Source organism: Xenopus laevis, chromosome 3S, assembly GCF_017654675.1.
Source record: "Xenopus laevis strain J_2021 chromosome 3S, Xenopus_laevis_v10.1, whole genome shotgun sequence".
In the NCBI taxonomy this organism is placed as follows: Eukaryota; Metazoa; Chordata; class Amphibia; order Anura; family Pipidae; genus Xenopus; species Xenopus laevis.
The window spans coordinates 51,890,472-51,909,199 of NC_054376.1; the positions used below are offsets into that span (position 1 = coordinate 51,890,472).

The window sequence follows — 18,728 nt, forward strand, 5'->3', positions numbered from 1 at the left end:
CCTACATTTATACACCAAGCTAAATATACTATTCTGTGTTACTTTACTATACTGAACTGTTATACAAAAATGAAGACACATGCAAAGCATGTGATTAAAAGAGGTCCCCACAATGTTTTTCCCCTTTATTTTCCCTCCTTTTCCCCTCCCTCTGCTTTATTTTGGTCAAATGCAGCAATAACACACACACACAAAACACACAATATGTCAATAAAAGCACCCCAAATTTGCAGCAATTTTCTGCTTTTGACCAATTCTTACTTCTACTTTGGCTGAATACATAGCTCCATTGGATGGAAGCAGTGAGAATGGTCTAAGTGAAAGACTGAATCCACATCTTGTTCATGTATGAAGACCATTTATTTTTACCCACACTGAAAAATCTATAATCACACTATTCTGAGAATTTTGCAAGTATCAGATCTCTCAAAGCCTCTTACCGTGGACTTTTACAGGTTGTCTTTAGCACACACACTAGTGTACAATTAGCCTTCCTTAAATGCACATGTACTGTATTTGTGCAATGAAATGTTACTCTGACCACTCATGAGTACAACCAAGCAGAATATAATGGAAACAAATAGTTGATGTGTTTAGTTATGCTCAATCTTGTGTCTCGAACTCATGTCAAAACCCCATAAAAGCCCTTAAGGTTCAAGGGCTTGATTTTGGTTCAGCTTTACAAGCACTGTAAGATCACATGGATACAATCATTTCAGAATACCCTTGCCTGTTTGGAAATTCACTAGTAAAGGGATCAATTTCAGGGTTTCAGGCTACTATTTATAAGATACCCGAAGCAGTCATGGTAACCTCATAACACCCATATCCAACTGCAGTAAAGGGGAATGAATCACCAGCTTTGCATGATAAAATCACTGGTTCGATAATGTTCCTTTTATGAGACAATTAAAAAAAATGTCCCTTAAGGGAAGAAGTAGTTCATTAAATTTCCTTGACAAAAACGCCTTGTAAGCTGTAAATTCTGAAGTTCACTAATTAGAAACATGAAACGAAACGGTTGATTTACCATCAACTGAAAATTCCATTCAGTTATACTCACATTTTGTATGACAATGACATAGAGTGTTTCTCAAATTTTTTTCACCGTTACTATTATCTGTCACTATGTTATTCACCAAGATAATAGTTGGCATAAAATCCATTGTCATGTCTTGGTGCAGAATACAAGAACAATGACGAATCTGACAGCACAAAAAAAGAAGCAGCTAAAATGGAAAAAGAATATGAATTATTAAAGGACTCCACAAAACCAGAGCCAAAAGAAGCTGTGGAACCAAAACAAAAAGGTAATGTTGACTTTTTTTTTATATTTCCACCTAGTCATGTCAGTGCATCATCTTCCCATAAATAGAAATATATACATGATGTGCATGTATCAAAAATGTTTGCAGAAGATATATAATGTGTTCCTTTGGATAACAATGCATAACAGTCGCAGTTGGTCTCCATTTTTTTTAGGTTTAGATATTACTGGACCCCACAGTTAATTATTTTTCAGGCCCCCAAAATGTCTAGAGGTTGACCTGTTTTACCAATATTTATTCAAATGATACATGAATTTGGGCCTCATGGGGCCCCTATACCTCCTGGGGCTCCCTGCAACCATGGTTTTTTGTTTTTTTTAATTGTTTTGCTTTTTGTACTGCAGTTTGGAATTTCAGCTGCTATCTGGTTGTAATGGTCTACCAACCAGACAGTTGTGTGAACAAGAGAATGTAAAAGGAATAAACAAGGTCCTGTATAAAAAAAGTAAAAAAATGACAATAAAAAAGAGCTACAGGAACAATAAAATTGTATGCTCATAGAGCAATAGCTTCTGGCTGCTGGTATCACTGACCTCAATTTAAAAAGCCTGAAAGAGGCAAAAGAGAATAGCAAAAAAGTTAAAAACTACAAGGTTGTATACAAAAAAATAAGAAAGTGTAATATGACCAAGTGAAAAGGTGCTAAGATATTCTACAATACAGTAAAAGTTAACATAAGGGTGAGAACTATCCATAACTATCAATAAGGCAAAAGTATAAAAGGTCATAAAGGGCTGTGCATTCATCTAGAGCCAATTTTAAATTCTTTTGGAACCATATAGCACTGTCTCTGAGGAGCAGAGCTAATTTTATATAGCAAAGGAAAATTGCAATGCGTCTGAACCTACTCCAAAAATAGTTTAGTCACGCAAAGCTACCAATTATCTTGTCCATCAGTCACTGACGCTTCCTATTTTTCTCCAGGGAAGGCTGAGACATATTTAGAAGCAATCAGAAAGAATATTGAGTGGCTAAAGGAACATAACAAAGAGGCAAACAAAGGAGGTAATACAAATATAACAATATGCATCTGCATGAGCCATGTTTGAAAAGGAAAATTCCTTAAAGGAACTAATCTGTTTGGTTGGGAAAATTAACTCTCACAGATATTTTGCACAATCCATCTGACTAAAAGCATTTGTGGGGGGGGGGGGTTTAGAAAAAGAAGCCTGGGTAAATACTAAAAAATGCCATTGGTTTTACGGGGTGGGCCTAATATTATTTTCAAATTTTGAATTATAGTTATCATGACACTAGAATCTAGTATGTGTTCAGTCAGCACTGGTCTCTAACATAGTTAGTCAATCCTTGTTTTTTGTTTCTTATAGGAGACTTATTTTAATGAGTTTCCTATAATATCACAACAAAATACTCACTATAACACTGAAATATAATACTCTAACTGAAGTACTTCATAACAAAGTGATATACAGTATATTTAATGCCTCAAGATAACATGGTATACCAACAGTTTCTACACAGAAAATGGGACCTTTCATTTTATTATGCACAAGAGCTAACAAATGTCTTATTATTGAGCAAAAAAACTTATTTATTTGCTTTATTTTCAGATAATGATCTTTCAAAACTGAAACAGTTCATCGACCAGCAGGCAGATTCCTATGTAGAAAAAGGAATTTTGGACAAGGAAGAGGCCAATGTTATCAAGCGTATCTACAGCAGCCTGTGAAGAGTGAACTTGTGCTTGCGCTTTAGAAGTAGAAACCCCCACTTTGGTCAAAGATTAAGGGAAATATACAAAATTTAAATTAGGGCATCCAGACGGATTTGATTCATCCATTTATCAAAGCAGAGCAGTGTGTCAATTCATTTTAATGCGTTTGATTGCTTTAAGTGGTCAACTACCATTCTGTTATATGAGGTATTAAAACTTAAAGGCAGCAAATATAACTGCCCACTGAATGGCTAAGCCACAAAAAATTTTGTTAAAATTCACCAAATACAAATTAACTTAACAATTCAGTAAAATTAATTTACTGTGTTACTACAAATGGGTAGTAAATTAGTTATGATCACTCATAAAAAAGAAAGAAAGAGCAATCATAAATCTAGCCCTTTTTATGTGTATCATCATAAATACTTACTATCCGTTGCATCAGTTTAATGTGTAGGTGCTAAGGCCATTTTTATAAACTGGTACTTACCAATACATGACCAGTGTAGTGTCCATGTCCTTGTGCGTCTTATCTCAATAGTAATAGCAGCTATAATTTACTCAAAACTGTGTTTTTATATTTCTATAAAGACAACACTGTGTCTATGACTAGTTGCTCACATTTTACAGTAATAATGTATACTGCAATTTGGAAATGTCCAGACTTCCGCATACCCCTGCCATTTACTGGAAACAGGGAAATGAAGCTGACTGATAGCAGAAGAGACACGGATTAGCATCCATTGATTTAAACTTGTAAAAAATCTAAAGCCAAAAGAAAATGAAGGGAAACTAGTTCAGAGGGCTCATCTGAGCACATTTGTGACTGTACTCTATTTTAATTAGTTTAAAAGATAGCAGCAGCTTTATACTACCAAACAGAACTGATGGCAAAGCAACATTCCCTGTAGACTGCTGGGCCTGTGGTCCAAGATTTAACTACAACCTTGAGAATGATCACCTACCCTTCAGCTCAGCATGAGAGAGAGAATGGTTGTATGAAAAACTTTTGTATTGGAAACTAACCAAATGTGGGCATATGTGATAAGTGAAAAGCACAAGTATGAAAGCTGTACTGTAGATAGGTGGTGCCAAATATGTGGACTGTGGCAATAGCTGGTTTCACAGTGGAATCATTGCAGATTGTGAATCACAATTTAATAAGGTTTTCCTATTAACAATTTAAAAAGGTTGGCCTATGGGTGGATTTCTGTATTATTGCAATGCGCTGCTGTTTACTTGTAAAGAGCATTACATTGTTGAGCTAGTTTATACTAGTAGGGGATTTTCTGGTGGGTCCAGGTAATAAAGAAGAATAATTGGGTCATGGCCTTAATAGATATTGAAACTGGAAAAGCCACCACACACTCTCCTTCATCTACTGTTCCATCAACCATCATCTTCTACTGGATTTAACAGACACCATAGATGGACGGCATGTCACCTTATATGTCAGATACTGTACTTAATGCCTTTATTATTGCAAGAGCAGATATAAGGTACTATGTCAGGCCATCCGCAGACCGTTTGGAAATTGCTTCCCGTTGCACATTGAGTTCATTGCCACAAGAAACGATTGCAGTCTACTTGCAGGATGCTACAAAAGTGTTTGAACAGCCCCTAAACATTTATACCACTTTTTTCTGCTCCCAAATCAGCAAACTTAAGTAGACCATAAATGCCCTTTACCTGCTTGCTCAGAATATCTTGAGATCCCATCAGATTGATGTTGGTCTTTCTGGGCAAAAAATGCAGCACAATTCCTCCTACCTAAACAAACTTTGAATCTATCAGATCAACCAGAGGACTGTATTACCCTCTTGCTCCAATTGTACATATCATCTGTTCATCCATATTTCTAAAGAAATCAACAGGATCCACTCATTTGGCAATGAGGCAGAACTAAAATCAAGCGGCAGTCTATGAGGAAAAATTCAGTGACTAGCTTGGAGCTGCCTTGGATATCCTCAAATAGCAGCTTGAACTAATCACTGCCATAGCCTGTAACACAAGTGCACACTTTTATGCCAGCTGTGAGTTATTTTTACTCTTTATACTGTATGTTGGTAATGCAGTAAACCTGAAAAAGAACCCAGACATAATAGTCTCAAGTTAGGAACAGATTTTCCCTATGGCAGGAAGTAAAACTGATTCTATGATTGTATTATACCCCCCATACAATGCAGAGATGCACCAAAATGGTCAGTAAATCAGGCTTGGATATGTGTTCTATAAAAATGTACATAGCTATGTACTCAACAGGTAGGGGCCCATTCACTAAGTTTGTGTGAAGGAATAGAATTTCAAAGTGTTTTTTTGGCTACTTCGACCATCGAATGGGCTACTTCGACCTTCGATTACGACTTCGAATCGAACGATTCGAACTAAAAATCGTTTGACTATTCGATAGTTGAAGTACTGTCTCTTTAAGAATAAACTTCGACCCCCTAGTTCGCCGCCTAAAAGCTACCGAAGTCCATGTTAGCCTATGGGGAAGGTCCCCATAGGCTTTTCAAGTTTTTTCTGATCGAAGGATAATCCTTTGATCGATGGATTAAAATCCTTCGAATCGAACGATTATTCCTTTGATCGAAGGATTTTGATTCGCCAGTCAAATATCGAGGGTTAATTAACCCTCGATATTCGACCCTTAATACATCTGCCCCGTAAAGTTACAATTGTATTTTATTCTGGCTTTCACTGCACACCAAAGAAGAGCTTTGCTATGATTAGCATTTAACATACACAAAAAAGTTGACATAAAATAAATAAAAATGACAGGAAAATGGTCCTGCTTTATAAATTGGGAATATTGAAGTTAGATGCAATGCTCTGTATTGCTAGAAGGCAAAGGAGAACATCAGTTTAAAAAATAGAGTTTCTTTTCATTGTATTAATAGCAGAACCATATAGCAAGCAAACAGGGATTTGGTGAGCAGCTTCAGGCAAGGCAAAAGTATAGCAATCTCAACTGGAAATCACATTTCATGATGGATTGCAATTTAGTCGCAATTAATTTTGCCCCTTTTAGTGATCCACACTTCTACCTTTTATAATTTTAGGGTTAAATAACAAATGATGCTTAACATGGTGGAAATGTGCAAGAGTTTCAGCTTTTTTGTAGATTGATACAGTATATTAACTACAGTATCTTCATATCTTGCAGTACAGCAGTTTTTTAGGAATAGCAGGAATTGTTCTATATGTAAATTGAAGACAATGCAACAAAACCCACAATTCAATAAAGATAATCACCACAAAATTAGAAACCATCTTGATGCAATCCTAATCATCCTATTAATGTTTGTTTTTTCTACATCTGAATACATTTAAAATGATATATCTGTTAAAAAGGTGTTTTTGTTTTTTTTTAAATTATAACAAACTTATCCTCCACTGTATTTTATTAAACACTTTTGCTAAATGTATTGCATTCTTGCTTTGAAAATACTAGGAAAACCTAGAGAAAAAAAAGTATGATGTTAATTTTCAACAACCTGAGGCATTCTGTTCTTTTTTCACCAATACCAGCTATGATATTATGGAACATGAACTAAACTTCAGGCAGCAATCCATTTATACGGCAGATCTTGCAAGAAGTATTCTGATGGAAATGTTTATTTAAATCACTTTATAGGGGTTTGAGATGAATGCTTGAATCTGGCATAGCATTAACTAAACAGAGCTAAAAAAAAAATAAGAATAACCAAAGCATTTAAAAAAAAATTAAGAATAACTGCCACTGTAAATAAGTCACGGAAAGAAGTTTATTTTTTTTAAAAAAATCGAGTCAGAAAAAACAATAAAATCACACTGAAATACCGGAAAGTCATTTGCACTCAACATACCTCTGTGGGTCTTAACAGCAATAAAAAAAGATAACCCAAAAAAGTGACTAAACTATTGATAAAATGAGCAGTGAAAATAAAATATGGATAGACTATTGCAAATGAAATACAGTCTGCAGCCATGTAACAGAATGTCATAGGAGTGCAGATATGTCATTCATGTCCCTTTTTTAAAATCAAAAGATGCAGCTAATAGTTCATTTGACGTGTCTGCAAATTACTTGCTTTTAATATATAAATATATGTTTTAAAGGCTGCCATATGTATTTGAAGGCAATATAATAAGGACACTGAACTCTTGCAAATAAATCAATATCAGTGCAATCATAGTAAAAATATCGACAATAGACTTGTCAGACAGGAAGTCTTTCAGATTAGATGTTTGGTATATGTGGAACCACAGCCATTGCTTTCCCAAGACCAGATGTCTTCTTGTTTCTTAATGTTGATAGGAGCAAGTTGCATAGGAGTTGTCATGTCTACAAACAAATCAACAGGTTTGAAAACAAAACATTTATCTTTATGCAAATATATACAGGTATGGGATCTTTTATCTGGAATGCCTGGGGTTTTCTGGATAAGAGATATTTCTGTCAAGTAAATTGCCATTCCAAAACTCATATAAAGTTCATTTGCAAGCTCACTGCGCAAGACTCCACTGCTAAAAAAAAGCATGTTGAAGCTTGTTAAAAGTTTGCTCAAGTCAATGAAATTTTGGGAGAATATCGCCTGGTCAGATGAGACCAAAATTATTTTTGTTAATTTGCTTTCTTTTTCTTCCTTTCCTGCTTTCACTGACCCTAGCATCCAAAAAACATATTGCTCTGTAAGGGTACAATTTTATTATTTCTTTTCATTACAGATCTTTTTAATTGGGCCATCTCCAATTCATATTCCACTCTCTCTTTAAAATTAGTACCTACAGATGAAGCCACTAGGATTTGTGTGTTAAATGCTTCATGATAGTGAATGCTTTAATTAGATGGGATGCTGTGATGCAGTTTTCTGTGTTAAAGGAGAAGGAAACAAAAAAAATGACACCTACATCATTAGGTTTGCCATCAGGCCCCCTTCTGAAACGCCACATTAAGAACTCGGTTTTTGTGCACCTGCGTTCTCAACTTTCGGCGCTGTGAACATTTTGGCGCTGCCATTTTCAAAATGCGCATCACTTCAGCCTTTTACTGCACATGCGCCTCCTATGTGACCCACAAGTGACTACAGACCTCACAGACAGAACGGATAGCGGACTCCCTTCTTTTAAGCTCCCCTCCACAGCTCGCTGACAGACTGTAAATTAAAAGCAGAGCGAGCGCAGGAGCTTCAAAGCTAGTTTCTTAGCAACGAAGAAGCTGCACGGGCTATTGATGCTTCTAATTAATGAGGCGGGGCAGAGGGTCAGCTTGTAATTTATGAGGCAGGGGGGAGCATAGTCATCACTACAAAAGATCCTTGTGCGCATGAGCACGGCACAGCTGGAAACTATTGCGCATGCGTGTGCCCTATCCAGACGGTTTTCTGGACAGAAACAAGGGTATGCTTTTTAATACGTTTTAACTTTTAAAAAAATCAATTGCAGCAAAAAGATTGAGGGCAAAACTAATGAGGGAATGCTTGCTGGTGTGTATATATATATATATATATATATATATATATATATATATATATATATATATATATATATATATATACACATATACACTATTCATTGGCAACACTTAGAGCTTAAGTATTTTTTTGGCTTTCCTTCTCCTTTAAATGGGATAAATGTGTTTAGATATAACAAACGAACCAAGCTGGCTTCATCTGTAGTTGCAAGGGTAAATTAGATCTCAACAACCTCATAGCTGCCACAATGTCAAACTGTAGAGCTGTTGAACAGCCAAACCAAGGGTAGGCAACCCGCGGCTCCGGAGCCTCATGTGGCTCTTCATCCTGCTTGCTGCGGCTCTGTCTTGCGGCTTTGCCTGTCATGTCGTCTAGGTGCCCCTGCACCTGCTGGCGGCTTCTTGAGTGTGAGACCGGGAAGCTGCCAGCAGGTGCGTGGGCTGTATAGACGTGACAGGTAAGACCGAGCCGTAGCAAGATGATTCACCATGGTCCTTACAGCGGTCACACACTCAACACAAGAGAGGGAAGATCAGCATGGAGCTTCTGAAACAGAAGTCACATTAAAGAGATGAGAACACTAGCATTTAATAGGGCTATTCAGTGTTTAATTTATTTCAAAGTAGGCCTACACATACACACTGCACTTCTGTTTGTTGTATTCTGTTGTTGTAACAGTTAAAAAAATGGTTAAAACCTTTAAAAGTTTATAAACTGTGTTATGTTTTGCGGCTCCAGACTATTTTTCTTTAATGGACGAGGGGCAAAATTGCTCTTTTGATAGTAAAGGTTGCTGACCCCTGAGCTAAACACAGCAAAATACCCATTTTACATTTTTCAAGGGAAAATATCAGGGAAATACATTTTGCTTTATATTGGTGGGACCACAAAAAAAAACTGTACAATGCGTGGAAATTTAAAATCAGGGTATGTAAACTTCAGGTATCCGTTTCATTTAAAAATAAACTAATATAAAGATTTTCATAAATGGTTTCAGAATATGACTGTGTGCCTCAGGAAAACAACAAAGTTAAACACCCTCCCTTTTTAATGTACTGGAATGGTCGAGTTGGAATCCAGATCTCACCTAATAGGATAATGTGTAGCTAGACTTGAAAAAGGCTGTTCCCTCACAATTCCCATGCAACCTGACAGGTTGGGCAGATTTGCAAAGAGTAATGGGAACACATTGCAGTATGCAGATGTATAAAGCTGGTAGAGATCTATCCACACACACTTACGGCTGGAACTGCTGTCAAAGGTGCATCACTTCATTCAGACTTTTTCACGTTGTCATGAAAGTACATTTCTGAACATTTCTCTGAATGTTTAAATTAATAAAGGCTTGGCAGATTAATGTTGTTCTCCACTGCAACCTTCTCAGTAGACATCAGCAAAAAAAAGTTTCATAAATCTACTACAAACACGTTGAGCTGGTTGATTTACAGGAAATGTTATGCAAGCCTAGCAATATATCACTCCATTCCATATCAAAATGGAAATATGCAAAGAAGGACTGTTCAATGCAATACATATTGGAATACCCATAAGAATATGAGCTGCATCCCAAGATACAGCAAATGCAGAACTGTAATAATATAAATAAAATATAAATAAAATAGAGCCACAGCAAAAGAACAGTGCATTTGCCTGATATATTCAGATGCCTCCTGCATTGTCCAAGTGTTTGCTGGAAGAAGGTCAGTGACCCCCATTTGAAAGCTAGAAAGAGTCAGAAGCAGACGGTAAATTAAAAAAAAAAACTATAAAAATAATGAATACCAATTAAACAATTGGTTAGAAGTATTCTATAATATGCTAACATGTAAATTAAAAGAGAACGATCATTTTACATTTACATTCATATTTTTTAGAGCATTATAAACAAAATCTAAACAATTTAAGGGAGTTAAAGCAGAGTATGTTTTACGTGCTCAATGCCAAAAATGCGTGAAGTTAGCAAAATCCCACAGGGGTTTTTCAGTTTAACTACTGGGTGGCTTGGCCAAGTTGCAGTACATTGAGGGGCACAGTCCAGGTGATGAGAAAGCTTAGGCTGCCACGGGTACATAACTAAGCAACAGAGACTTCAGAGAATCACAGTGCTGGAGGGAAACCAGTCCTGTGCGAACCAGTCCTGTCTGGGAATACAACTGGCACACCACCAAGCCGGTCAGATTCTTACAAATGGGATTTTGAGAACTTAAGTACTGGTGGAACAAGGGAGAACTCAACGTGAACTTTTGTTAAAAGCTGACCTACTGAGAGCCCTCATGATCATATATTTATTATTTAATAATGTGCAATACTGCTTTGCCTGTATTATTGTCAGTATAACGAGTGTGTGTATTTTTGTATGTATACATATGTTGGTGTGTTTGTGCGCGAAGGGCAAAGCAACTGCTACTGCCCGTGAATGTTCCACTCGTTTCTTGTACTGCTTCTTTCATGCACCCACACACTTCCATTCAAACGAGAGAAACTTCTGCATTAGCAGGATGCACATGTGCTTAGAGGATGTGGTGCCACAATTGGTCGTGTAAGGCAGTTGTTCGGCAGATGCACATGCAAAGTTGTCCACTCCAACTGGCTTGAATACTTAAACAGTGAAGTCACCGCCCCATCCGAGTCTTTGTAATCATAAAAAGCCTTTACTGGAATCCTGGGTCAGATCTCAAACAAACAATGTTTCAGGCCTGCATGGCCTTTTTTCAAGTTTCACAATTAGTCACCAAAATAAAGCTACCACTAACTGCCAGTAAGCATATTGTGCAAGTGCAGCTCATCAGGCAAGAGAAGCCACAGTAGCAACATCATTCTAGAATGATTTGGGCTAGACATTGGTTTGGGGTTATCAGAACAAGACTTGGAAGTCTGACAATGGCAGTGTGGTGGAGATGGAGAGACACAGGGAAAGCCGAAATAGGTATAGGATACATCCTCCACCGTAAAGGGGACCTATCGCAAAAATTTTAAATTTAATATAAGCTTCATTATACTGAAATAAGAAACTTTCTAAATACAATCAATTAAATATTCTGCATTGTTTCTAAAATAATAAAGTTTATCTTCACTATTCCTCTCTCAGCATCTGTTTCTATTTATTCTGTCACTTGCAGCAGTTGGTTGTCATATTCTTTGACAGTAAGATCCAATATATCTTATAGGGGAACTCCCTTTCGAGCAGATGAATTAAAGCTCACTCAAATAACGGATTCCAGTACAAACAAAATCTAACAAAATAACTGCCTTTTGCACAAATCCTGCATGTAGAGAGACGTGATTTCTGGTGATTTTAATAGAGTGAGCTCTAATATATCATCTAGGCAAAAGTAGCCCCCTATAAGAAATATTGGATCATTCATCTGACACCCAACTCCTGCATGAAGAGAGAATGAAGAGAAACAGATGCTGAGAGAGTAATAGTGAATATAAACTTGATTATTTCAGAAGCGGTACAGAATTTTTAATTGATTATATTTAGAAAACGTATTTCAGTATGCTGAAGCTTATATTAAATTATCATTTTCACTATAGTTCCCCTTTAAATATAAAATTCATAATGGCCAGGCATAGCAGCTCAAATTTGCAAAGCACTAAGGTGGGTGTAGCTGCCCCAGTCCTATAAATGCTTCCGCAAGCAACATAGCAATGAGAACTATAAGATCGAAGAGGCTATTCAGTTGTGTGGCTCAAATGAATAATATTACGACTCAATGCCTGTGACTTGATGAATGGGGGTATCTGACATCAGCTATAGCAGGTAGCTTTTGTAGCTGATGTACAGCAGGTCAGGTGTGATGCATTCTGCTGCCTACTATATTTATTTTAGTTTATTTATTTCTGCCACCATATGTTAGTAAACATGCTACTAATTAGTCCATGACAAACAGATTGTGGACTTCAAGTCCCACGATGTTTACAAATATTACGATGTTTACTATGTTTCCCTAATCTTTATTTGAATAGATATTCTGGTTCAACATCAGAAGGTCCCTTCTTAGTATCTGGCTGCAGACATCTAAAAAGATGCTTTTAGTCCAGAGAAGGCTAGATTTGCAAATAGCTGTACTAACAAGACAGGTTTAGTCCAAGACAAGTGTTATTAGCTATCACAACAATCAACATTGTTGGAAGCCAAATCCTCTTTAGAGCCCACACAATATCCTGTACTAAAGCAGCTCAGCGCACTTGCAGACATTTGAGTAGGAGGAAATTCCGTCAAAAGAAGCTTCATTCGGAAGACACACAAGCTGTTCTAAAAAATGTTTTTAAATAAGCATAGTCTGACAGCTGAAAAAGGATGAATTCTGAACATGAATAAATCAGCATAACAAAGCTGAGTTGGAGAGTGTGTCCCCAATTCCTAATGAGGGGGAAAAAAGGAAAAGAAGAGGATAAGTATATTTTTTGCCAAAAAGGGAATAAATTAATATTTTATCCATTATATTCAGCTGAGCAAATTTCAAAATATACAACATGATTTTAGGATTTGTACACTAGTTAGAATAAGTCTAAATTTTTCTTACTTTTTTATCACTCAGCTATGCCATAGGCAAAATAATACCACAAAGTAAAGACAGAAGCATTGGCAGTGTGCTGGAAGAATGTGTACAACTAAACATGACGGGTAGACCCAAACGCAACAGCTGTAAGGTGCTAATGGGGGGGGATGGCAACAAGCTAGGCTACAAATGTGCTTCATTGATGGCCACTTTCCAACTACACCTGGTCAGTCTCCACCAGGTCCGGAGTGAGAATTAAAATAGGCTCTGGCATTTCAGGTACACAGAGGCCCAATCAGCTCACACAGAGGCCCAAACAGCTCCCACCAGCCCACTAAATACTGACTTTTGGGGCCTGGTCTACACCCATCCTGCCTAATTTGCACCTTCGATGTCATATATGAAAAGAGAACAAAGCCCTCCCCCCAGCCCTGGGCTCCATATAACTGTCCCCTTCACTGCACCAACTGTTACTCTGACAAGCATCCCTCTCTGTATACCTGCTTTAAAAATATAGAGTTGTGCAGCAGGATTGACATGTCCCATCTTATATCAAGTCCAAAAAAATATATTCCAAAACATTCTTTCAAAGTTAAAAAATGTACTCTTTATTCAGCATAAATATTAAAGAGTAGGCATACAGACCAATTTGTATGCCTACTTTTTAATATTTATATTTTTGGACTTCATGTGTGTGCCCTTTTGAGCTGGGGGCTATATTCCAGAGTTTTTGGCCCTTTTTGACAGGCCTCTAAAGACTACAGCAGTTGACTAGTAATTTTATGTCCCATCTTATGCCACTTTAAATTCTCTGCTGTGTGATCCCATACCTCCCAACTGTCCTGTTTTCCTCAGGACAGTCCTGATTTTGACAGCTGAACCCGCAGTCCCGGATTGTTACTGAAATTTCCTGACTTTCCCTATGATCTCCTGCACTGAACAGCCAGAAAAAGATACAATGTTCCTAAAACAGAATATGTGCCAGGTGCACTTAGATACATTTGTAACAATTTAAGATAAGCAAAGAAACAATTGTAACTATTTAAGATAAGCAGGTCTCTTGGGGAAACTGTGACTTGCAGCTTAAAGGGCAATTCGCCTTCATTAGCAAAACTTTAATTACACATAAAAACCTGCCCCTAAAACACCCAGAAATGTGTTCAAAACGTTCCTTAACCTGACAAATTTTGTAAAAATTTACATGGTAATTGGGGGTTGTGGCCATAAAATGGGCATGGTCTAAAATGTTCGCTGCGCTGTGCGCACCAAAACTTTTTGTCCCTCTATCTGTTTTCAAATTGTTGGAAGGTATGTTATCCTGACACAAAGCATGCACAGCTAAAGCCTGGTCCACAGAAACTTTAACTTCATATGCTGTAGAGATTGCATAGAAGACAGTCAGAAGCTATGAACTCTGCATTTTTTTTGGTACACAGATACTGATCAGTGGTATGAAAGGGAGTGGGAAGGGGCAGCTAAATGGGGCCTGGGGTTATAGGAGGACTGCAATAAAAGGAGATAATGCACAAAGTGATCCAGGAGGCACAGAAAGGCACTTTACCCACACTTAATGGAGGGAGGCAGAGCTTTTTAAGATAGTATTTTAATAGCAGCATAGCTCTGGAGCCTGGGAATTAGTGATTCTCACTAATTAAATACCTGCATAGACAACAGATTGTATGCTTTTTTTAGCAAGTAAAAACACATAGTTACAGTAGTAATAGAATATAATCATCTAGCTTCCACAACTTGTTTGTAAAGACCACTGCACCATCCACTACAGGTACTAAAGTTATTTTTACCCCATCAGTTCACTCTAATTTAAAGGGAAGTTTAATGAAATTACATTTAAATATGTTCTTACAACGGTATTTTTTTTACTAATTCCTTGAAAATAAAGCCTGTTCAAACAATAATTGCTATAAAATAATATTTTATATTAATGAAGAGTCATTGTCCAATCCCCTGCAAAGCAGTCATGTCCCTCACCTCTTTCCTGCTGTTTCTGGGGCTGCATTAGATTTTCTTTTAAGCAGACAGTGCAGTCTGTAGTTAGGGTTGCCACCTTTTGTGAAAAATGTTACCCGCCGGTGGGGGGCGGGAACAAAAGGGGTGGTCTGTGATGCAAAATGGGGTGGTACATGATGGCAAATGGGGCGGAGCCACATAATTCATGCAACACACGCAATGGCCAGAAGGCTGGAAAAAAAAGGTAAGTTCTGAGCGAATTTAGGGTGGGCCAAGGGCTTTTTTTAACGGTATTATAAATTACCGGCAACTACACTGCCGGTAAATAAGTAATACAGGCTCCGGCAGGTGTTTTACCGTCTAGGCCGGTAAAATACTGGCCGGGTGGCAACCCTATCTGTAGTAAAATATCTTTTGGAGACAAGTGAGAATCCTGCTGCACCTATCAGACCAAAGCCCAACTTCAGCTCATGTTAAAGGGCTATTGTCTCACTTGTCTTACTAATAGTTCCTTATCACCTCCAATAGGGCCCCTACTGCTTTTACAAAAGAAACAATTGGAAGACCTGGCCTGGGAGTCATGGAGCATGATATAATGTCTTTGGGGTATGGTTTGCCAAACTAAGATATAATATCACTCTTCATAGGAAAGATAACTCCCATACATAAGTCTGTGCTAGCACATGCTCTCCTGTTGCAATTCTGCAGAAAATTCTAACAATAATTAAAATGCACTCTCCATTTACAGTCTACCAGGTTACCTGAGGTCTTCTTCTTCTTTTAGCCTCTGGGCTGCCTGAGTAGACCTCTTTATCTGGAAGTCCAGTCTCTGAAGAAAGTCTTTGGCTGACAGCTCTTCATCTGACCTAACAATAGGCTGATTTGTTTGTATAGAGCTGGCTATAGAGACAGTATGAGCCTCAGCTAATGCAGACTCTTCTGTTGGAGAACTACAAGTATCTTGGGTTTCATTCTCGGGAGAGTCCAATGAGCCAAGTCCATTAAACAGGGAGACCTTCTTTGAGATAACTGGAATATTCAAGGACTTCCGCAGAAATATACAGTCGGTAGAAAATAACTTATTGGCTCTTTTAATTTGCTCCATCTAAAATCAAAGTAAGAAAATGTGGGTGATAAAACATAAATAGTACTTACATTTACCCATTAGCAGTACCAGTACAATGTGAACATATAACAATTGCAAAAAAAAAAACAAAACTGAAAATACAGCCGACATAAATCTTCTAACTTGTCCGATCACCTGAATGACCGATCGCTATGGTACGAAAAATCGTACGAATCTGTGGATGGTCCTGACATTTTTCGCACCATGGTGATCGGTCAAGTTAGAAGATTTCTGTCGTCTGACGGTAATATCTGTGCGTGTGTTGCCTGTCTGACGAGATCAGTGGGTGACTGTCACATTAATTTGTCTGACAATTTACGTACAATTGCTGTCATGGGCAGAACATTGTCTTATTTGTTCTTTTACTACTTTATTTAATCTAGTTAGTGGAAGGGGTTAGGGGTTAGGATTGCAACGTATGGGCGTTTGTGGGATACAAGGGTAAAATGTGCATGTCTATGATGAGCTCTAGTGAGTTTCTCTAATGTACCTCCTTATTAAGGCTCCAGTCAGCTGAGCAGCAGCAGCAATCAATACTGGGGAAGGGGGAGAAGCCCTGCTAATGAACCTGTTGCCTAGGGAGCATGGGTAATGCTTGTGTCTATACAATTTTGGCCACAGCAGCTGATGTGGAGCCGCAGGATGGACACTCTTCATTCCCAGTGGCAGGAGACTTATTAGGCCGCCCATCACCTATCCCACCAATCATGGCTGCGTGTAGGCCCCATCGCTGGAATGTCCTTACCGTCACCCCGTACTTGAGCGCGATGCCTTGCAGAGTATCACTGGGACTCAGGCGGTGCTCGATGTACTTCTCGGCAAGGGGGGCCGCCACACTGGCTGTGCTCCCGTAAGAGCGGGTTTTGGTGATGGCCAGGCTGAGGGACAACTCGGCTTCAGACTCGGACTCAAGTCCTGGAAACATGGTGTAGCCATACCGGGAGGCTCCTTCCCTGTGCGGCTGAAGCACCGGTGAAAGGTCATCCATCGTCTGCGGGGGAGAAAGGACAACGTAACACAGCCAGGAGCCACTTTGTTGCATCTCCCGCACTGGCCGACAGAGGGCGCTAAGCTCCCATCCCGCAGGACTACGCCGACAGCTCTGAGCTCTGGTCCCTTCTCGTCTGTTCCCTCGCGGGAGATCTGCAACTTCACTCTCTGTAGTCTAATTGGCTATTGGCTGATGTGGCTGACACTGCAGGAGTCACTAGATGTCAGCTGGTGCCATACACTGGCCCGTTGCACAGTATCAGGCTGAAGAGACAATTACTAATCAATACCACACAATGGGAATATAAACCTGAGCCACGAACGGACCATAGTGTTGCCAACTGACTTTTATTTTGACAGCCTAGTTGGTAAAATTCCTTTCAAGTCCAGGGTAGGATCGGCATTTACTAATTTATTTTGCTTAATTTGCAAAAACGAGTCCATCTATCTCCTTGATTCCCCCAGCACAGGTCTGATCTGACCCAGTCTCCTCTACCAGCTCCCTCTCACCTAATTCCCTTCTAATTCAATCATACATTTTACCACTCTGCCCATTTATGTCACAGCCAGGCTTGGGTTGGCATCTATAGGGGCTGCTGCACAATGCCTAGACAGACACTAGTTATTGGGCCTTCAAATGCAAAGGCCCAATGTTGGACTGGGACACCAGGGGCCCACCAAAAATCCCTAGACCAGGGGCTCACGCCACTCTCAGTACTATTATTATTCTTCTCCGCACTCAACCTCTATACATACTATATATTATTCCATCAATTTAGCCTCTTTGTTCTCATAGAAATAGGGAATGGTCATGAAATAGGCCAAATGTTTAGCAGCATGAGGGCCCACTGGCCCCCGGGCGCACTGGGAGTTTTCCTGGTACTTGGTGGGCAAGTCCGACACATCAAGGGCCCATTTTGGAAAAAGGAGGTAACCCTAACTGGCCAGTTATCCACGGTACATAGATATTGGGCAATAAATAGGAATAAATGTACCAAAAGTAAGGCTTCAGTGGCGTAACTAACGCACCTGCAGACCCCGCAATGCGGGGGGGGGGGGGCCTGAGTCTTGAAGGGGCCTCTGCTGGTGAAGGCCTGTGTGTTCCGATGTAATGAAACATCTCTAATGTTTCATTACAGTTCCCAAGCAGCTTGCAGAACTCTAACTGAAGTGTAAACAAGGTGCCTTAGGTCACATGGCAACATTTTAGGCTCACACAAGCCTTTCACTAAGCTTTGCAAAAGTTGTAAGTGGTCATTTACAACTTCAAGTGCAGGGTGCAATTTGGGACACAAATCAACATGTTTTCTATAACTTTTTCCCCCATTATTTCAGTGTCATTGCTGCCACGAGGGGGTGTTGTGCTTGGTACAGTTGCATCAGATGCACTAAAATCTGCTGAAGCCCAAGTGCTGTAATTGTAGTGACTCTTTTCTAAGTCACGATAGTGTAATTTCCTGCGATCGCTGTTAAAACGACATCTGCACCTCATCCTTTAGGAAATGTTGCTGTGATTTGATGCTGGGCACAATGCTGCCACTACTTCTACCTTTGAGTTGGCGGTAGCTCCAGAGTTACCCTGCATCAACTGCATGCATTGGCGCTTGTCTGTGGATACAAGTACCTTTAATAAATTGTGTCAGTTTGCCCAATGACTGCACCTATTTTTGCATGGTTGCA

General features: G+C 38.9%; 2 protein-coding genes across 6 annotated transcripts in view; one reads left to right on the forward strand and one right to left on the reverse strand.

The window, feature by feature from the left end:
• scg3.S (secretogranin III S homeolog) overlaps positions 1 to 5,308 on the forward strand; it is a 31,804-nt gene extending 26,496 nt beyond the window's left edge. For all 5 annotated transcript variants that reach the window (XM_018255434.2, XM_041588300.1, XM_041588302.1 and 2 more), the window contains 3 exons: positions 1,185 to 1,310; positions 2,253 to 2,333; positions 2,900 to 5,308. In XM_018255434.2, coding sequence (XP_018110923.1) covers positions 1,185 to 1,310; positions 2,253 to 2,333; positions 2,900 to 3,018 — 326 coding nt within the window. In that variant the 3' untranslated portion in view covers positions 3,019 to 5,308. The remainder of the gene's footprint in view (positions 1 to 1,184; positions 1,311 to 2,252; positions 2,334 to 2,899) is intronic.
• A 1,444-nt stretch (positions 5,309 to 6,752) lies between these two features.
• On the reverse strand, positions 6,753 to 17,241 carry lysmd2.S (LysM, putative peptidoglycan-binding, domain containing 2 S homeolog). Its single transcript, XM_018255436.2, has 3 exons — positions 16,804 to 17,241; positions 15,694 to 16,037; positions 6,753 to 7,330 (listed from the first exon to the last, which is right to left on the reverse strand). Exons 1-3 carry the CDS (start codon positions 17,098 to 17,100, stop codon positions 7,291 to 7,293), a joined length of 681 nt encoding a protein of 226 aa, XP_018110925.1. The 5' UTR covers positions 17,101 to 17,241; the 3' UTR covers positions 6,753 to 7,290.
• Positions 17,242 to 18,728: the final 1,487 nt, after the last annotated feature.